This window comes from Ursus arctos, unplaced genomic scaffold, assembly GCF_023065955.2.
Source record: "Ursus arctos isolate Adak ecotype North America unplaced genomic scaffold, UrsArc2.0 scaffold_9, whole genome shotgun sequence".
Lineage (NCBI taxonomy): Eukaryota > Metazoa > Chordata > Mammalia > Carnivora > Ursidae > Ursus > Ursus arctos.
Genome location: NW_026623111.1, coordinates 62,919,006 through 62,937,567, shown reverse-complemented (window position 1 = coordinate 62,937,567; position 18,562 = coordinate 62,919,006). Strand labels below are relative to the sequence as shown.

At 40.0% G+C, this 18,562-nt stretch overlaps 1 protein-coding gene across 1 annotated transcript in view; it reads left to right on the top strand.

Annotated features, from left to right (window-relative positions):
* PRKG2 (protein kinase cGMP-dependent 2) overlaps positions 1–18,562 on the top strand; it is a 93,183-nt gene that overhangs the window by 11,548 nt on the left and 63,073 nt on the right. The window contains exon 3 of the mRNA XM_026509882.3: positions 17,447–17,613. Within this exon, the coding sequence (XP_026365667.1) occupies positions 17,447–17,613 (167 nt within the window). The remainder of the gene's footprint in view (positions 1–17,446; positions 17,614–18,562) is intronic.

Here is an 18,562-nt window from a genome sequence, read left to right as displayed (position 1 = left end):
ATAGTAATACTGCATATTACGTAGTATATTATTATATGTATGCAAGCACAGTATATTATTTACCCACAAAACAATCTTTCAAATAGGAATGTTCTTGTGTATCTGAGAGAAGCATCAGAGAATTTAGTAGCAATTCATCATCTTCGATCCTCTCCCTACATATTCTACCAGATTTCTCTTGAGCAAAAATTATGTTCAATTATTTTGTTCCAAAGACTTACCCATCTTGAGACAGAGCACCATTCTCCTGGTGTTAAGGAACTGAGCCATCCAAGATGAACAAATTCCTTTGTATAAATTTTTTTCTTTATTAACTCTATTATAATCAGGAAAAGAAAATCAGTAGTTAGGTACAGTCTGTTTCTGGGCCAAACCACCTGTCTATAGTGAGTGGGACACAGGAGGGAAGACATTAGAGCTCTTGAATAAGGATTAGCAATGACTCCCGAATAAAGGCAAGCCATGGGTACAAGTCTACATTGAGGTCATGATGGGTTTTGGGTTGTTTTTTTTTTTTAATGAATAAGTCCTGAACAGATAAAACTAGATCATTTCTGCCCTAATATTCACCCATATACTTTCATAAAGCTTTTTGGTTCTAAATTGAAAAAATTAATTAGAATTTGGGGCCCACTCTTTTTTCATTGATTGGTTTTCTGCCTCAGGTTCCCTTGCAGAAGTTTTTGCCTCAATTTTTCTTGCAATCTCCCTTGCAGATGTCTTTCTTCTTAAGTTTGAAATAACTGGCTAAACATAGATAGCTAATATCATCACGTCAGAGATTTAAAATTTTCCAATTTTTTAAAAAGTAGTCAGTATTACAAATCATTTTCCAGTTTGAAATAGTTCTAGTTTTAGAGAAAAGCCCCCAAGTAAACTTCAGATATTATTATATATCTTTTATACAGTCTATCAAAAATTTTGCAAGAAACAATTTCTAGAAGTTGGAGTATTAGAAAAGATGGAAGTATCATTAACTGATAAAAGAATGGCGTATAGCACTCATTGGTTTAGCTACTTTTCCAAGCAGTTACTGTTAGATAGTAGAGAATTTAAGGTATCCATCAAAATGGTTCCTTCATTTATTTTTAGGTTCTCATAACTTATTTGTTGAACTTTATTTATAAAGTTTCCTGGCTGAATTTATTTATTTATTTTTTTAGAGATTTTATTTATTTATTAGACGGAAATAGAGACAGCCAGCGAGAGAGGGAACACAAGCAGGGGGAGTGGGAGAGGAAGAAGCAGGCTCATAGCGGAAGAGCCTGATGTGGGGCTCGATCCCATAACGCCGGGATCACGCCCTGAGCCGAAGGCAGACGCTTAACCGCTGTGCCACCCAGGCGCCCCTCCTGGCTGAATTTATAACTGAATTTGTTCCTACTGATATGTGGCAACAACATTTTGGAGTCCCTCCCTCTACACTGAGTCTTCTTGTCAAAAAGTCTTCTTGTCTCGGATGAGTACCAGACTTAACAGTGAGCAAGAAAGTGAGGGGAGATTCCCAGCCCTCCTGCAATCAACAGCATTAGGGATATATGATGTACAGACAGAAACCATAAAATAACATTGGGGGAATGATAGATTTGGAATTTGAAGGTTCAGATGCAGTAATTCATGAGAAACTGTCAAACCCATCCACAGTGCTCTGTGAGCTTGCTGGGGCCCCGTGCTCAAAGTTATTGTCAATGGCAAGTGAACGTCATCAGCTGCCAGGCAGCTCACTCCTGCCAGCTTTGTTGTCCTGTCCCCATCAAGTGTTCCCGTAGGGTTGGAGGGGGTAGCTTCAACTGTGTAGATGTACCTCCCTGGTTTAGGTGGAAGAACGTATATACTCTAACGGCATTGGGAAATTCTGAATTCAGTGCTGTTCAATAGAACTTTGTGCAGTGATGGTCATGTTCTATAATCTGTGTTGTTCAGTGCTGTAACCAATAGCAAAATGGCGCCGAGATCCCTGGAAATACAGCTAGTGCCACTGAGGAATGGAAATTTTATTTTAATTAACTATAAAATTAAATAGCCACGTGTGTCTAGTGGCTACTGTATTGGATATTGCGGTTCTAGATTATGTGTTATGCTTTAACGGAAGTAGAGTCGGCACACAATGTTACATTAGTTTTAGGTGTACAACATAGTGATTTGACACCCCTATAGGTAATGTCGTGCTCACCAGAAGTGTAGCTGCCGTCTATTGGCTCTACAGGACTATTACAATGCCACTGACTATATCCTTACACGTACCTTTCATCCCTGTGACTTACTGTTTCCGGAACTGGAAGCCCCACTCCCCTTCACCCATCCCCCACCCTCCTCCTTTTTGGCAACTACCAGTTTGTCCTTTGTATTTATGCATCTGTTTCTGTTTGTTTGTTCTGCTTTATTTTTTAGAGTCTACATATAAGTGAAATTATATGGTGTTTGTCTATCTCCATTGATTTATTTCACTTAGCACCATACCCTCTAGTTCCATCCGTGTTGTCATAAATGACAAAAATCTCATCCTTTTTTATGGTTGAGTAATGTTCACTGCACACAAATACACGACATCTTCTTTATCCAGTCACCCATTGATGGACACTTAGGTTGCTTCCATATATTGGCTCTTGTAAAAAATGCTGCAGCAAACATAGAGGTGTGCATTTCTTTTCAAATCAGTGTTTTTATTTTCTTTGGGTAAATACCCAGTAGTGCAATTACCGGATTGTATGGTATTTCTACTTTAATGATTTGAGGAACCTCCATACTGTTTTCCATGGTGGTTGCACCAACTTACATTCCTACCAAGAGTGCATGAGGGTTCCCTTTTCTCTGCATCCTCACCAACACCTGTCATTTCCTGTCTATTTGATACTAGCCATTCTGACAGGTGTAAGGTGATATCTCGCGTGGCTTTGATTTGCATTTCTCTGATGATTAGTGATCTTAAACATCTTTTCTTGTGTCTGTTGGCCATTTGCAAGTCTTCTTTGGAAATAGATGATGTGTATTTGACTCAAACTGCTATTTCCTGAGATGGGAATTATGACCTAGGGAAGTTTGGCAAAACTATGTAGACAACATAGGACCTATGTTTGGTTCTAGGACAAAGCCACAGCAAATGAGAATGTGCCTGTCAGGCTGAGGTGGGCACAATGTGGGATCACTCTGAAACTGCCCCGAACCTGCAGTCTAGCATAGCCTTTTGGAGTGACTTGGCTTTGTGTCCACTGGCCATTTTTGATCTTCAGAGGCATACAACTATGTGGGCACATAGCCCGTTTCTATTACAGGTACTTAGCCTTACTGAAGTATCATAAATCATGATGAGTCAGAGCACTACAGTGTATCAACTGCTCTGATTTCTGATTTAAATTTATTATGGCAAACAGCCGAGGCTTTAGGGCTAGAAGAACCTTTACTGGAGAAGGGGGGAAACAGGTGTAGGGGAGTTGCAGTTGTCATGGTAAGTGACAGAGCTAAGATTAGAATCCAGGGTTCTTGACCTTGAAACCAGTTCTTTTCCTCTACAATCCTAATGTTTTCAGACCTCCCCGCAAGAATCAATTCCTCAAGTCAAACAGTTTGGGCACCAGTCTGCCTTGTTTTGCATGCTTTATTGATTGGTAGGAAGAACGATGGTGCTTCCTGGCTTCTTCCAAGCAGAGTTGAGCAGAGCTTACCCACTGCATCAATGTTCACCAAGTTCTGGATCCTCAGCGCTCAGGTCTGTGTGATACAGGGAATGGGTTTGGTCCACCTGAGAGCACAGACTGTGATATCTATGGAGGGGCGTGAATAGGTTCCCAAATGAGTACAGTGCTCCTCAAGGCTGAGAACTGAATATCAGTGGCAAAGGAGGGCGAGGAAGAGTTCAGACAGCGTTTCTGGCCATGTCTGACCTGCCTCGAGCACCAAGACAACCATGTATTCAGAGGTCAGACCTTTCACTGAAATTAAATTTTCTGTTTATGTAGACATTGTTTAGCAAACTTCAGCATTGGCAGAGCAAAATTACAAGCTCATGCTGACTGTCTGGTGGAACAGAGGCAAATTAATCAGAGACATCTGGCAAGTTGCTAGTATGACTGCCTTTCACTAAGAACGCAAGAACTATCATTTGAAACTATTGTTCTTCCCTGAAAGGGAAGGATAAAACAAAGACTTGCCATCTGACTTCAGATGTTGACTCTAGTTTTAGGAAGGACAATTAGTTTCATTTGTCACTCCCACCCCAGGAGCAGAGTAGGTAAGAGTGGAAAATGCTGGTGAGTCATCCATGTAAATAATATCTACATCAAGGGACCGAGAAAGAGTATGGTTGTTATCATTTGTGTTTCCTTTCTTTTTTTTTTTTTTTTTAAAGATTTTATTTATTTATGTGACAGAGAGACAGCCAGCGAGAGAGGGAACACAGCAGGGGGAGTGGGAGAGGAAGAAGCAGGCTCCCAGCAGAGGAGCCCGACGTGGGACTCGATCCCGGAACGCCGGGATCACGCCCTGAGCCGAAGGCAGACGCCCTAACGACTGCGCTACCCAGGCGCCCCTGTGTTTCCTTTCTGAAGCAGATCCTAGCATGCGAATGTACATTACAGAAATGTAGCTGCTTTGTTGGACAGAAGTATTCATATGGAATAACCAGTAAAAGTAAAAATAATAGTATTTTTATACCACTTATTATGTGCTGGGCACTGTTCTGAATGCTTCACAAATACTGAATTATTTAATTCTCACAACAAACCTGTACTACTGATAGTATTATTTTCACCCCCGTTCTATAGACGAGGAAACGGAGACATGCCAAATTAAATAACTTGCCCAAGATTACACAGCTCTTAATAGCAGAACCAGGATTCAAAACCAGAAACCCTGCTCTCTCAAGTCTGTTCTAATAACTCCTATATACCACTTCTCCAAGATGAAAATCGCAGTTTAGTTAGGAAGCCTTGTAAAAAAATGAAATATATAATTAGAAATGGATGCTTTTCTAATGCTTTGGTTTTGTATATTACAAACCGCTCCCGGCTATTATTTCTCCCTGAAAATTATGCTTCCAGAAAGTGCGGCCCTGTTATCAGTTTGCACTAGAGGAACATTTGCTGGGGAAGGGAGGGAAAGAAACTTTTTTTTTTTTTACTTCCTTGAAATCATGACTTAGATATTGCTATTTGACAGGTTCTGTACCTATATTTCACATAAGAGATTATTAAAAATTTGAAGGAGCCCATGTACCGACTTTTACTTATCAGTTGGGTAGTTGGATAGTTAAAAAATTTGTATTATAATTGCCTTCACTTGAGTCTTCCAAAAAGCAGAAAATGAAACTCCCTATATAAGGAAAGAAAGAAGAGAAGGTCCAACTGAGTGGTGATCTGATAGCCAGGAGCTATGGATGAAGCGGCTGGGTGGTGTGTCTGCTGTAAGTGGTCAGAATGTTTGAGAACAGCGGTTATGTTTCTCAGCAGTGGTGTACACTGAGACACTCCGATCAGACCCAAGCTGCACAGCTACCTGTTATCTCATGGAGGCAGGAGACTTGCCTGTTGAGGCAGGAGGTGCTTTTCCATGGCGCCAGAGAAGGTGAAATGAAAGCTCAGGGTCATTCAACAGTTTGCCCAAGGTTGTGGTGTTGGTAGTTCCCCGCACCAGGGTTCAAATCTACATCTGCCTGATGCCAAGTGCGGGTTCTCCACCACGGTGCAGACAGGCAGCCCCTATAGGGGGTGTAGCCTGCAGTGTGAATGGCTCCCCTTGGACGTGTGCGTGGGGAGGGTGGGGCTGTTTAAAAAAGGGGGGGATAGGTAAGGAGCACAGACAAGTTAAGGAGCCTGCCTAGAATTAGAGAACATCTTGGTGACGTTACAGAGGTTTAGGCAGACTTTCTGATTCCTGGCCCCGGTCCCTCTCACTTCTGGCCTCTGACTTGTCTTCTTTCTCTCCAGGAGCCAAAGGCCCTGGCCCCCCTCCCCGTGCACCCACACCCGGGTCCTCTCTCAGCTTCTCACATGGTCTTCTGCTTGGTTTATAGCCGCACTTTGCTCCTTCTCACTTTATCTTCAAATCTTCCGGTCCGCCAGTTGCCAGGTGTTAGGGAAAATGTTTCATTCAGCCTCGGAAAACACTCGGCACCCGAGGCCTCTCTGCGGTGAACAGTCCAGAGTCCAAGCTGGTGGACGTGCCCAGCGGCCTCCGAGCCGTGCCTCCGCTGGGGGTCCACGAGCGGGAGAGTCCTAGCGCGCCCCAGGCTGTTCTTAGACTCCACGAAGCCAATAGCCCTGGCTAGCGGCTATGCAGTGTCCAAGATGTCCTTCAGTCCTCAGGTCAACAGCTTCGACTCGACAGCTAGTTATTGAATACTGAATTTCTCAATCAGCTAAGCTCATTCTTTAACTTTGTTTTCTTCCTCTTCTGCTTCCCCTTTCTGTATGTCTCCCTGTCTCCTCTCTCCCGTTTTTTCACATACACTTTTCTTTGGTTCCCTCCTCGTTTTCCTCCATTCTCAATATCAGACCAGTCAGTGGCCACTAGTACCAATTCCAAGTACCTATAACCAGCTAGGCACACTGCAGTATGACCTAGGTTAGAGTTCTCTCATTTAGTTTCACAGTCAACCTGCTGGCTAATTATTGTTGTCTGAGGCTCAGCAGGTAGAGTAACTAGCCCGGGGTCACCATTCGCAGTGCCTCGAGCTCTGTGACCTCCCCTGGATGTCAAGACAGCTGCCACTTAATCGGAGCCACTCTGAAACCTACCCTTGTTTTATTTTACTTGCTGTGATATTAATTTATACGATATTTATTGTAGTTCGTGGGTCTGCTGGACTGCACGTAGGTTCCTCTAGATGAATTTAGCAGTGCTGGCTTTGAACCACTGTCCTGGAGGCCAGAGAGGAGCCTCCAGCTCCCCTCACTTACATCTTCTAAGTGTCTTCTGAAATGGGCTACTCTGTTCTGACCCAGTTTTTCCTTACAGACATGGCATGCCTTTCTGAACGCTGCCCATTTCCTTGCTAGACTCACTGGAAATGGTATAGTAGAAACAGTATAGTCAAGAAAACAGTGTCCTTTTTCTCTGTGCTTGTTTGATCAAAGGGAAGCATCACCACTGACCTTTGTCTCCTAATAAGCAGCGCAGTCCGCTTGCCAGAAAGCCTCCCCTTTTCTTTCTGGAAGCCTGAGCAGCTCCACTCCGGTCACCTGACTTTTTCTAGGGTTTAAACTGCAATGGAATTCTCAAGAAAGGGAACATATCTAAAGCCAAGGATAAAGCTTTTCAGTTTTTAGACTCTTTTTGGAAGTGCCTTCTCTGTGAAAGATATGTTTCTTGTATTTATCCTTTGATTAAAACTGTTCCCTTTTCTTAAAGTCTCATTTGAAAATAATTTGTCTCCTCCCTTCCATGTGGACTCTCCTTCAAATTATTTGCTAGTCGTAGATATTTTAGTGCAGTCTTGTTGGACAGGTTTTTGTGAGGTGTTTTTATTTTGTTTTGTATTAGATATATAGCCAAGAATAGCCAGAGGATATCTTGTATATAATTCAGACCAAAATGCGAGCGATCAGGAACTCTCAGTGTCCATTTAAACCTTTCAGGAATATATGTTTATCATGTCCAATTAGTTTTAACTGGTAAACTTCAAGCAGCAGTTTGGGTCATCTTTTGGGGGTTTATGGATCAAGCTCTGGGAAATAGGAAGGAAAGAAAGTTCTAGAGCTTCCAGTCCCTTCTTTCCAGATCAGATGAGAAAAAGGTAGGTAAAAAGTGGACAAGATACTACCTGAAATTTCTTGGAAATAGAAACTCAGGGAAACCCAGGTGTATTAGTTTCTCTTGCTGTGCGATAAGCCACCACGAACCTAGCAGCTTAGAACAACGCATATTTGTTATCTCAGGGTTTCTGTGGGTCAGGAGTTTAGGCACAACAATTAGATCACCTGCTCAGGGTTTCACAAGACTGTAGTCAAAGAGTCAGCTCGCTGTGTTCCTTCCTAGAGCATTCTAGTGGAAGAAGGCCTCCTCCAAGCTCAGTGATTATTGGCAGAATTCAGCCCTAGGACTGAGCTCCCCATTTTCTTGCTGGCTGTCTGCAGAGGCTGCTCGCAGCTCCTGGTGGCTGCCCAGAGTTCCTAGCCATAGTCTTGCTCCCAGGTCTGTCCACAACACGGCAGCTTACTTCTTCAAGGCCAGTTGGAGAATCTTTTTACAGTTGATTAAGATGAAATCTTATATTAGACACTTGGGGTGACCCTCCCATCACTCTTGGCATTTTCTGTTGGCAAGGAGCAAAACACAAGTTCCATCTCTTTCAAGGGTTGGTGATTATACAGGAGCTTGACACCAGGGATTGGAGATCATGGAGCCGTCTTAGAATTCTGCTTGCTACACCAGGCCCTTTTGCTTTTGTGTTGTGAGATTCTCTGGCTGAGAATGTTGGCCGTGCTGAAGGTGTAAAGCCATATGTAAAAAAGTCCAGAGGGCTTGTACACGTGTGTTCATAGCAGCATGTTGTGAGCTATTTATCGTAGCCAAAATGTGGAAACAACCCAAATGTCCACTGATGGATGAATGGGTAAACAAAATACAGTATATACATACAATGAGATATTATTCAGCCTCAAGATAGGAAGGAAATTCCTTCTTTTTCATGCCACAATATGAATGAACCTTGAGGATATTATGTCACATGAGTAAGTCAGACCCAAAATGACAAATATTGCATTAATCCATTTATGTGACATACCTAATCCAATTTGTAGAGACATAAAGCAGAATTAGAGGTTGCCAGGGGCTGGGAAGAGCAGAGAATGGGAGTTATTGTTTAATGGGTTGCATTTGAGTTCAGGAAGATGAAAAAGGCTCTGTAGATGAATGGTGGTGATGGTTGAAACACAATGAGAATATATTTAATGCCACTACACTATACCCTTAAAAATGGTTAACATGGTATAGTTTATAAATGTGTATTTTACCACAATTAAAAAAAAAATCCAGAGTCCTGGGGCTGACTGGACAGCATTGCCCCCAATATGCTAGGCTATGTTTCAGGTTCTATATGGTTTCCTGGGAAGAGGGAGAGAGGAATAATGATTTTCTCATTTCTGTGTTTATTTGTAATATTGCAGAGGAGAATAAGATATGGAAAACTCCTGCAACAGACATTAACTGATTATTGTTAACTAATCAATCACTGTTAATTGCTTGATAGTAATTGATGAATTGCTCCACGAGCCTTCAATGGAGGCTTGTTTCCGGTGCAGTGGGGATAAAGAGGAAAAGGACAACTTCAAGCTCCCTGCATTTTCTTGTTTACAGCTGTAATTCTTACCCTTAAATGCACATTGTAATCACCTGGGGAGTATTTAAAAATACTGATGCTTGAGGTTTAACCGCCAGGGAGTCTTATTAAATTGGTTTGAGGTGAGGGCCCTGGGCGTCAGGATTTATAGACTCTCCCCAGAGGATCATAATGTGCGGGACGACCATTGGGAGCTGGTATTTTGTTATAGGGACAGGCTTCCCTAGAGCTGACTCCAGAAATGCTCAGTTTGACAATTTAAGGGCAATACTCACTGCAGACTTTTCAGGGAACTATTTACCATTTCTAGCTAATTACCGTGCAGCACAATGACAGTCATGCATATCATTGAGTGTGTCAGATTAACTTCCTTGTAAATTTTGGTTTTCAACATTTCATTATTAAACTCTATTCTTGGATGCTCGTGGGAATAGGATCATGTGCACACATTTAAGAAAGGGAGAGAGAAGTCTTTGTTGTGAGCAAGAAGTAACAGTAAACATGATTAAATTACAACCGTATTTAATTACATGGGCAATAGGGTGAGAGAGCGGACAGGAGAAAGTCATGCTCATTTTCTGATTACGCGTGGAATGATCTCATCGGTCTCACGCTAGTTTCTCAAATTATAAACTTGTGCATTTATCAGGTTTTTTTCTTGTTGGTTTATTGCTCAAAAGATATTTGGGAGCAGGAAATAAAGAGATGCTTATTTTGCTTGTTATCTGTGGCTGGTTTACCAAGTAGCTGACATTTCTCATCTCCATTCTTGTCTCTGTACCCATAATTTTTAAACTTGGAGAAAGAATTTGAATGTCCATTAGCATTCTTAATCTTGTTGAGTTTCTCTTGGGTGCCAGGTGCGCTCGTAGATTTTAGGTCCTAAGAGGATGAAGAAAGCATGGCCACACAGTTGGAGATCACAGTCTCTTGGGGAAACGAAAATGTATTGCAGTCTTGTGTGATTCGTATTCTAAGAGGTAGGCATACAGAGGAAGGAGGGAGCGTACTTTGCTTGGTGGGATTGGGGAAAGCTTCATGGAAAAGATGATCTTGAGCTGGGTTTTGAAGGACGAAGGCTGGCAGGGAGACAAGGTGTCCTGGTACATTTGGGGACTTGTAAGTAGTTCAGTGGGCCTGTGGGTGCTCCGAGCGCCGGCAGGCCGAACAGGCAGCGAGGCTGGATTATCAAGAGTTTGACCACCGTTGGGAAGGGGTATCCCTAAATAAAATCAAGGCAGGTCTTAAGTATAGTTTTTAGGGCTGTTTTGACTTAAAGATTTTCAAGTTGCTGGTAACTTGCTGACTTAGAAGAAAAATTGCTATCCTGTAGGTAATATATTTTATGTGCAGGGCACTGTTTATACTGTGAACTCATTAAATTGTCATAGAAATGACCTGTGAACTGTGTTTATTGTAATTTTACAGCTGAAAAAACTCGAGATTAAGTGACTTGCCCAGGGTTCCACAGTTCATAGGGGGCAGAATTAGGAATTAAACCCTGGCATTGCGGGGCGCCTGGGTGGCTCAGTCGTTAAGCATCTGCCTTCGACTCAGGGTGCGATCCCGGTGTTCTGGGATCGAGCCCCGCATCGGGCTCCTCCGCTGGGAGCCTGCTTCTTCCTCTCCCACTCCCCCTGCTTGTGTTCCCTCTCTCGCTGGCTGTCTCTCTCTGTCAAATAAATAAATAAAATCTTAAAAACAAACAAACAAACAAACCCTGGCATTGCGGCTCCAGATATTGTGCCCTTGACAAATACGCTTTACAATATGCTTTCTATCTGTATATATAATTAAGCTATGAAACGCCACACAAGTTGCATGGCCTCAACCTCTATGCTCACAAGAAATCCTTGAGAGATAAGAAAGAAGGCAGAGGCACTGGCCTCTGCTTGCGCTGAGCCTTATACAAAGAAGATCACAGGATACGTGCTATTGCCCAGCAAGAGCAAAGAGTGAGAACACAGGCCTCTAAAATTCAGGACCAGAGAAAGAAGATGTAGTAGGCTTCATAACAAGAACTGTTGGTGGACTTTGACCAGTTAAACTGCCCGAAGCAAATTAGAGGACTGAAATGTATTGCTTCCAAGAATGTGGATTATGTAAGCGGGGATGTAAAAGGATTACAGGAAGATCACGGATGCTGCTGCTGATGGGCGTGAATTTGAGATCCAGCCTGGCGGGAGGACTTTGAGCTGAGCTGAGTGTCTTGGCAGTGCCTCTTTGTTTCTCCCTGGTTTCTGAACTTTCCCGTTCCACGCTCCCTGCTCCACCCCGCCCCCGCAAAAAAACATGCTGCGACTACCCCCATCGCCAACTACTACTGCCATTTTTAAAGTATTTACTGGCACCTTATCTTAGTTAATGTGCATAATATTCCTATGAAGTAGATATGATTACTATGCTCTATTTCCAGAGCAGAAGTCTGAGATTCAGAAATGTTCAGTGACTTGTCCAAGGTGACACCACTACACTGTGGCAGAGCTGAGATTTGAACCTAGGATTTTCTGACTCCAAAGCCATTTACACATTTTATTTTTTTAAATGAACTTTTCATCGAATTTCACAAATAAAGTGAACAAGCCCATGTAACCAACAAACAGACCAGATAATAGAACATTCCCAGTACCTCAGTGCCTCTTTCTCCCTTCTGATCTCTACCCATTATCTACCTCAAAGGTAGCCAGTGTCTGTGCTAGGATTATCACAGATTGCTTTTTGCCTATTTTTAAATTATTTTTAAGATTTTATTTATTTACTTGAGAAAGAGAGCATGCATGAGTTGGGGGGAGGGGCAGAGGAGAGGGAGAAGCAGACTCCCCGCTGAGCAGGGAGCTGTAAATGGGGCTTGATCTCAGGACCCGGAGATCATGACCTGAGCCAAAGGCAGATGCTTAATTGACTGCGCCACCCAGGCGCCCCAATTTTTTTTTTTTTTGAATTGTATTTTGATGGATTTATAGAGTATGTACTCTACCTAAGTCTAGCTTGTTTGGTTTATATAGTGAGATTCACTTGTGTTATTGTATGTGGCAGTAATTTATTATTAATTAATTATAGTTGCTGTGTAGTATTTATTGGGTGGTTATACCACAGTTTATCAGTTCTATTGTTGGACACTTGGTTGATTTTGGTATTTAGCAATTTTGAGTAAGGCTGCCATGAACATTTTTGCATCTCTCTCTCTCTCTGTATATATCTATCTGTATCTATATCTATGTATACTCGCTATGTCATATATATATATGATTTATGATGGTTATATACCTAGGAGAGGAATTGTTGGGTACTACATTTTATGTAAGTTCACATTTAATATGACTCTTGATTTCGGCTCAGGTCATGATCTCAGGGTCATGAGATCAAGCCCTGCGTTCGGCTCCATGCTGAGTGTGAAGCCTGTTTGAGATTCTCTCTCTCCCTGTCCCTCTGCCCTCCCCCTACAGCCAGTCTCATGCAGGAGCGCTCTCTCTAAAAAAAAAAAGAAAAATAAAAAATAAAAAATAAATATTCTACTGTTCAAAGAACATACTCTGTATTGCTGAGATGGGCTTTATGGCTCACCATATCGTCAATATTCATGAAGGTTTTTGTGTACTTGACAAGAATGTGTATTCTGAATTTGTTGAATGCAATCATTTATTTTATTTTACTTTATTTTATTTTTAGAGAGGGAGGTGGGGAGGGAGGGAGAAAGAGAATCCAAAGCAGTCTCACAGTCCTGAGATCATGACCTGAGCCAAAAGCAAGAGTTGGACACTTAACCAACTGAGCCCCCCAGGTGCCCCAAATACAATCTTTTAAAATATCAATGAGGTCAAGAAATTAAGTTTGATAGTCAGTTGTTTAAAACTATATTCTAACTAATTTATGTCTGCTTGTTCTGTTAGTTACTTAAAGGAATGTATTAAAATCTCCCAAAACAATTGTGGATTGGTTTATTCTTTTATTTTTGTCAATGTTGTTTTCTATATTTTGATGCTATTTAATTGATTGCATACACATTTCGAATACTTATATTTCCTGATCACATCAATATGAAATATCCCTCTTTATTTCTAGAAATGTGTTTTTCATTAAAGTCTACTTTCCTATATCAAGAAACATTTTCTTTATAATTGGTGTTTATATAGGATAAAGATTCCTTTCTACCTCCTTACTTCCAAACTTTCTATATCCTTATCTTAAAGGAATGCTTCTTATAAGTAACACACATTTCATATTTCCTTTTTATTTTATTTTTCAATCTGACAGTCTTTTTTAAAATTCCAGTATTTAGTATATTTATCTTTAATATAAATACAAATATTTGCATATGAACATATTACTATTTGTTTCGTATTTGTTTCACTTCTTTGGTTTCTTTTTCTCTATTTTCTTGACATTTTCTAGGATTAATTAAATGCGTATTATTCCATTTTCTTTTCCGTTAGCTTTCTAGTTAAACATTCTTTGGCTCATCTTATAGAGGTTACCCTAAATTATGACATGCTTCCTTAATTTATTAAATTTCTAATATAGATTAATACTTTTATCACTTCTTGGACTTTAAATTATGTTTACTGCCATCCTTCCTGCCTCACAACTTGACTATTGTTCTCAAACATTTTATTTATCAAACATTTTAAAATCCACAAGGTATTGCTATTACTCTTTTATAAAGATGAGCTTCCTTTAGTCATGCACATATTTACTTTTTCCATTGTTCTTTCTTCATTCTAGCATCTATTAGTTTCCATCTGGGATCATTTTCTGTTTGTCTGGAGCTCTCCACTGTTATGAGTCTGTTGCCAATGGAATGACATTTTGAAATGTATTCGTTTTGCTTTTATTTTTGAAGGCTATTTTCACTGGGTAAAGATAGTGGAAATAGGCACTTAAAAGCTCTTTGGAGATATCCCATTGTCTCCTGGCTTCTGTTATTTCAGTTGAGGTGTAAGTCGGTCATATTGTTGGTCATTTGAGGTGATGTGTCTTTTCTCCAACTGCATTGTAGATTTCCCCCTTCCTGTTTGGTTTTCAGTAATTTGATTATGACAGTCCTAGATATGATTTTCTTAGGGTATGGTTATATGAAAGTCTGTATCTGATACCTACAATATATTGATCTGTTAGGTCTGTTTCTATTGTCTTTTCTTCTCTTGGTCTTCAGTCATTTGGTCTTTTATCTTGGTATGCCTGATGTCATACCAGATACTCTTTAGGGAGAAACTCTAGAGAAAATTTGCGTCTCTAGATTTTGTGAACATCCTACAGAAAACACCTTTGCTTGTGGCAGGCAGTCAGGCTAGGAGCAAATTATTTTAACCAAAATAGGAATTTGTCATTTTGAAGTTAATGTTCAGTCTTTTCCAGAGCTAGCCTCTTTTGTACTGGTGCTTACTCACAGGCTGCAGCCCTACAGATGTCCCATATGAAATCCCGTTTGTTTACCAGGATTCTTCCTTCATGGTGTGCCTTGAACATTAACTTTGGTCTTTCCAATCCTTTGAGACTGCCAAAACTCTGTTCAGCGCTGGGTTCAAATCAGCAAATGCCTTGAAGGGAAAAGCAGAGGTGAATGTCATGCTCATATTCGCTTGTTGATCGTGGCTTTTCAGGCTGTTGTTATGTCGATAGGTCTCCAGTGCTTTCAAACACATTTGTAAATATCTACTTTAATTAGCTTTTGAAGTTGTATTGTGTGAGCCCGGAGAGTTGTTCTGATAACAGCTGGTCTATCATAGTTGTAGAGGGAGTGAAAGTCACTGCTGTATGCTGCCTCTTAGAGAATTCAAGAGAAGACCCAGTCCTTTAAGATTTATAATCTAGTTTGGAGAAAAAGTCATCGAGAGAACTCTTTTCTAATAGTAGAATATATTATAAAGTTATACACTAAATTAAGTTAAAAGGATTTGGGAACTCTTCGAGGCCACGGACCATGCTTAACTAATTTTTATGCCCTAAGTAAATGTTTGATAAAATTTGTTGAATTGAATAGACATGAATACAGTACTCTAGGAGTTAAGAATAGACTGAACGGATTGTGTGAGCTACAGCATCGACACACGGTTGACTAGATCACAAAGGGAGAATTATAAGGTTTAAACTGATTGAAGGAAGAAGAAATTAAGTTAGAGTAGAAAATAGGGACTAAGCCTAAAGATAAAGCTGGCAGGCATAGGAGACAATGAGGATACCAGCCTATCTGAAGCAAGGGATTTGTTTTAGCAAGTAAGTACTGGATGGGTGGAGTGGAGTCATATGGTGGGAAATGGTCAATACCAGATTGTGAGCTGTTGCTTTTCTTCTATGGGCAAAAGGGTTTTCAAACTACTTCCATGGAATGTTCATAGAAGTTAAGCCAAAAGAAGAAATAAATAAAAAGACATTGAGGTTTGGAAACATTGGTTTAAGAGATTTGTTTACTGGAAGATTTCTTTGAACTCTGAAAGTATGTATTGTGAATTTGCAAAATTGTTCAAACTCAGCACACTTTTGCTTATAAAGGAAGAGCACTTCTTGGAACATATTTTGGGAAATTAGGCTATGTGGGCATTGATGAAACACTAGCTGGAATGTTAGGAGAACATAAAAGCCTATGAAAGCTGGGGCTTTTTTGGCATTGTACACAGTTCTACTGCTTGCTCTGAGAAGAACATGTAGCCAAAGTATTTTCTCGGTATATATTAATTGAATGAATTATTGGCTTTCGCAGATGAGGTAAAAATGAGATCAGGATGAAGTCAGGTTTTAACAAGAATAATCTGATAATAAAAGATAGAATAGACTACAGGGGAAAGAGGCTAGAAGCTGAAATGCTAAAAAGAAGCTATTAATGTCCAGACCTAAATTTTTTTCTTAGACTGTGGTGACATCCTTGAAAAGGGAAACTAGACGCTTGAAATGGATAACAGTGATTTTTTGGAAAGGGAAATGACAAGATTTGGTGATACACTGGTGGCAGGAGGAAGTAAGTTCTCAAGGTACTCAGAGAGTTTGTGTAGCTCTGAGGATGAGGGCGTCATTGTAGGACTGAAGGAATTTCTTCATTCTGTTTTCTTCACATAGCCTGATGGGTGGGGTCATGAAGGAAGTATCCAATCTGTGAAATTTTACTTTACGTCTGAGAACTTTCTGTGTGGAAAAATATCACAAGTTTTAAAACAGTAAAGCTAGTGGTGGGAAAGAGTTTGAATGAACGATACAGAAAAATCCGATTTTTAGAAATCACGCTGAGTTTGACTGAAAGCAAATATGTTGTGCAGAGATTCTGACCTAGCCCACGAGGCCACTCTTCTGCCAGCTCAATAATTCTATGATAGCTACATGTACAGTATGATAATTAAAACTTTTGAAATTTATGGTAATAAGATTGGGTAATTATTTTGAGCTACTTCTTTTCCAAAAGAAAACAGAATGTTGGAGGGCAATGAACAAGAGAGCCTTGGATTTGGGGAATGAATAGGTTATGAGACTGGAAATATATGTTTTGTCTAGTCTAGACATACTGAGGGTCAAAACCTAGGTGAACCCAGTCTACCACCATCACCCTCTGTTTCTGATCGAACCTGGCGAGTCCCAAGGAGCTGTCTTCTTCAGCTCAGGAGAGGCAATAGATGTACAGTCTTCAGACTCACAGACTTAGATTTAAATCCTAGGGGGATTAACTTGCTTCTTACTTTTTAGTCTATTTATCCAGAAAGTAGGAATAGTAATTTTCTCACAGGATAGTGGTGAAGATTAAATAAAATATAAGATAACTGCTACTATAGGCATTATGCATGCAAATATGTATGAATAAATGAATACCATGTGGTACTTTCTTAAATACCAGATTTTCTTTCCATCCAAAAAATCATGTCTCCATTACTATTACTAATATTAATATTATTTATATGCATCTAGAGATCTTGAGAGAGGCTATATTTGTGATGATGACAGCAAGGAGTGATAATAAAATTGATGTGATGTCAATTACAGAAAACTATTCAAAAATATTTTCAAAGGTTTTACATGTGAAGTATGGTAGTTATAAGGGTCAGTGTTGGTGGGGCTAGAAAAAAAATTTGTCCCTCCCAGAAAAGTTGTAAGTACATAGGTGGTAATATCAGGAATCTAAATGAAATAAATCTAAATAGCACAACACGGTTTTTGTTAATGTAACTTGCCATCTCTTTTCCATTATGCCAGTGAGAAGAAGCTCATTACAGACGCCCTTAATAAAAATCAATTTCTAAAGAGACTGGATCCTCAGCAGATCAAAGACATGGTGGAATGCATGTATGGGAGAAACTACCAGCAAGGGAGTTACATTATTAAGCAAGGAGAACCAGGAAACCATATCTTTGTGCTAGCAGGTGGGTTTAACAGATTTTTCCAGTTATCATATAATAAATACTTTGCCTATTGTCTTGTGATTTTTTGGAAACATTTATAAAAATGCAAAACCAGTAGCTCTGTTTATATAAAACGTAACTGATTTGAGTTCATGAAATAGTAACATTGTTGATCTAATCATACTGGTGATAGTAATATTTACTGAATGCTTTTTATACGTCAGCCACCCTATTGAGCACTTAATGGAGAGATCTCATTTCATCTTCTCACCAACTCTGTTAGGCAAGTGCTGTTATCTCCATATTACTAACGCGGACTTTGTCACAGAGAAGTTAAGTAACTTAGGAAAGGCCACGAAGCTCCTGAGTGGTGGAGGTAGAATACAAATGTAGACGGTCTGACTTGAGTCCATACTTTTAATCACAGTGCCACTCACTCAACAGCTGCAAAAAAGGTGTTTCTATTCAAAATACCGCTGGTTATGTTGACATTTTTAGGTTGTTGTAGGAGGATAAAGAAAAGGTTTTTTTTATGATTCTGTGAAATATTTTGGTTATATATGAATGACTTTGAAGGATAATTTAGATATATGTAAGCAACATATGAATCAAATAGAAAGCCTTAAGATTAACATTGGTGTTTTTAGAACCCTTTAAATGGTTTTCTACATATATGTTATAGGAACATGTTTATATGCTGGATAGATAGGCAAAGGATTTCTTAAATACATATCAAATGCATGCCTTACAGTGGTACTCAAAAAAATGATATTAGATACAGAAGTAAGACATTATCTGAACAAGGCATATGCTTATTGAACACCTTATCAAATTCTGAATCCCCCACTTTTTGAGTCTTAGGGAGAAAGTTAAAGTGGCTTACCCAGATGGAGTGGTAAACTGAGATTTGCTGTGATCTTTTATTTTCTACTGTTAGTTCCTGGCAATCTAAGAATGCTTTTATGATCCT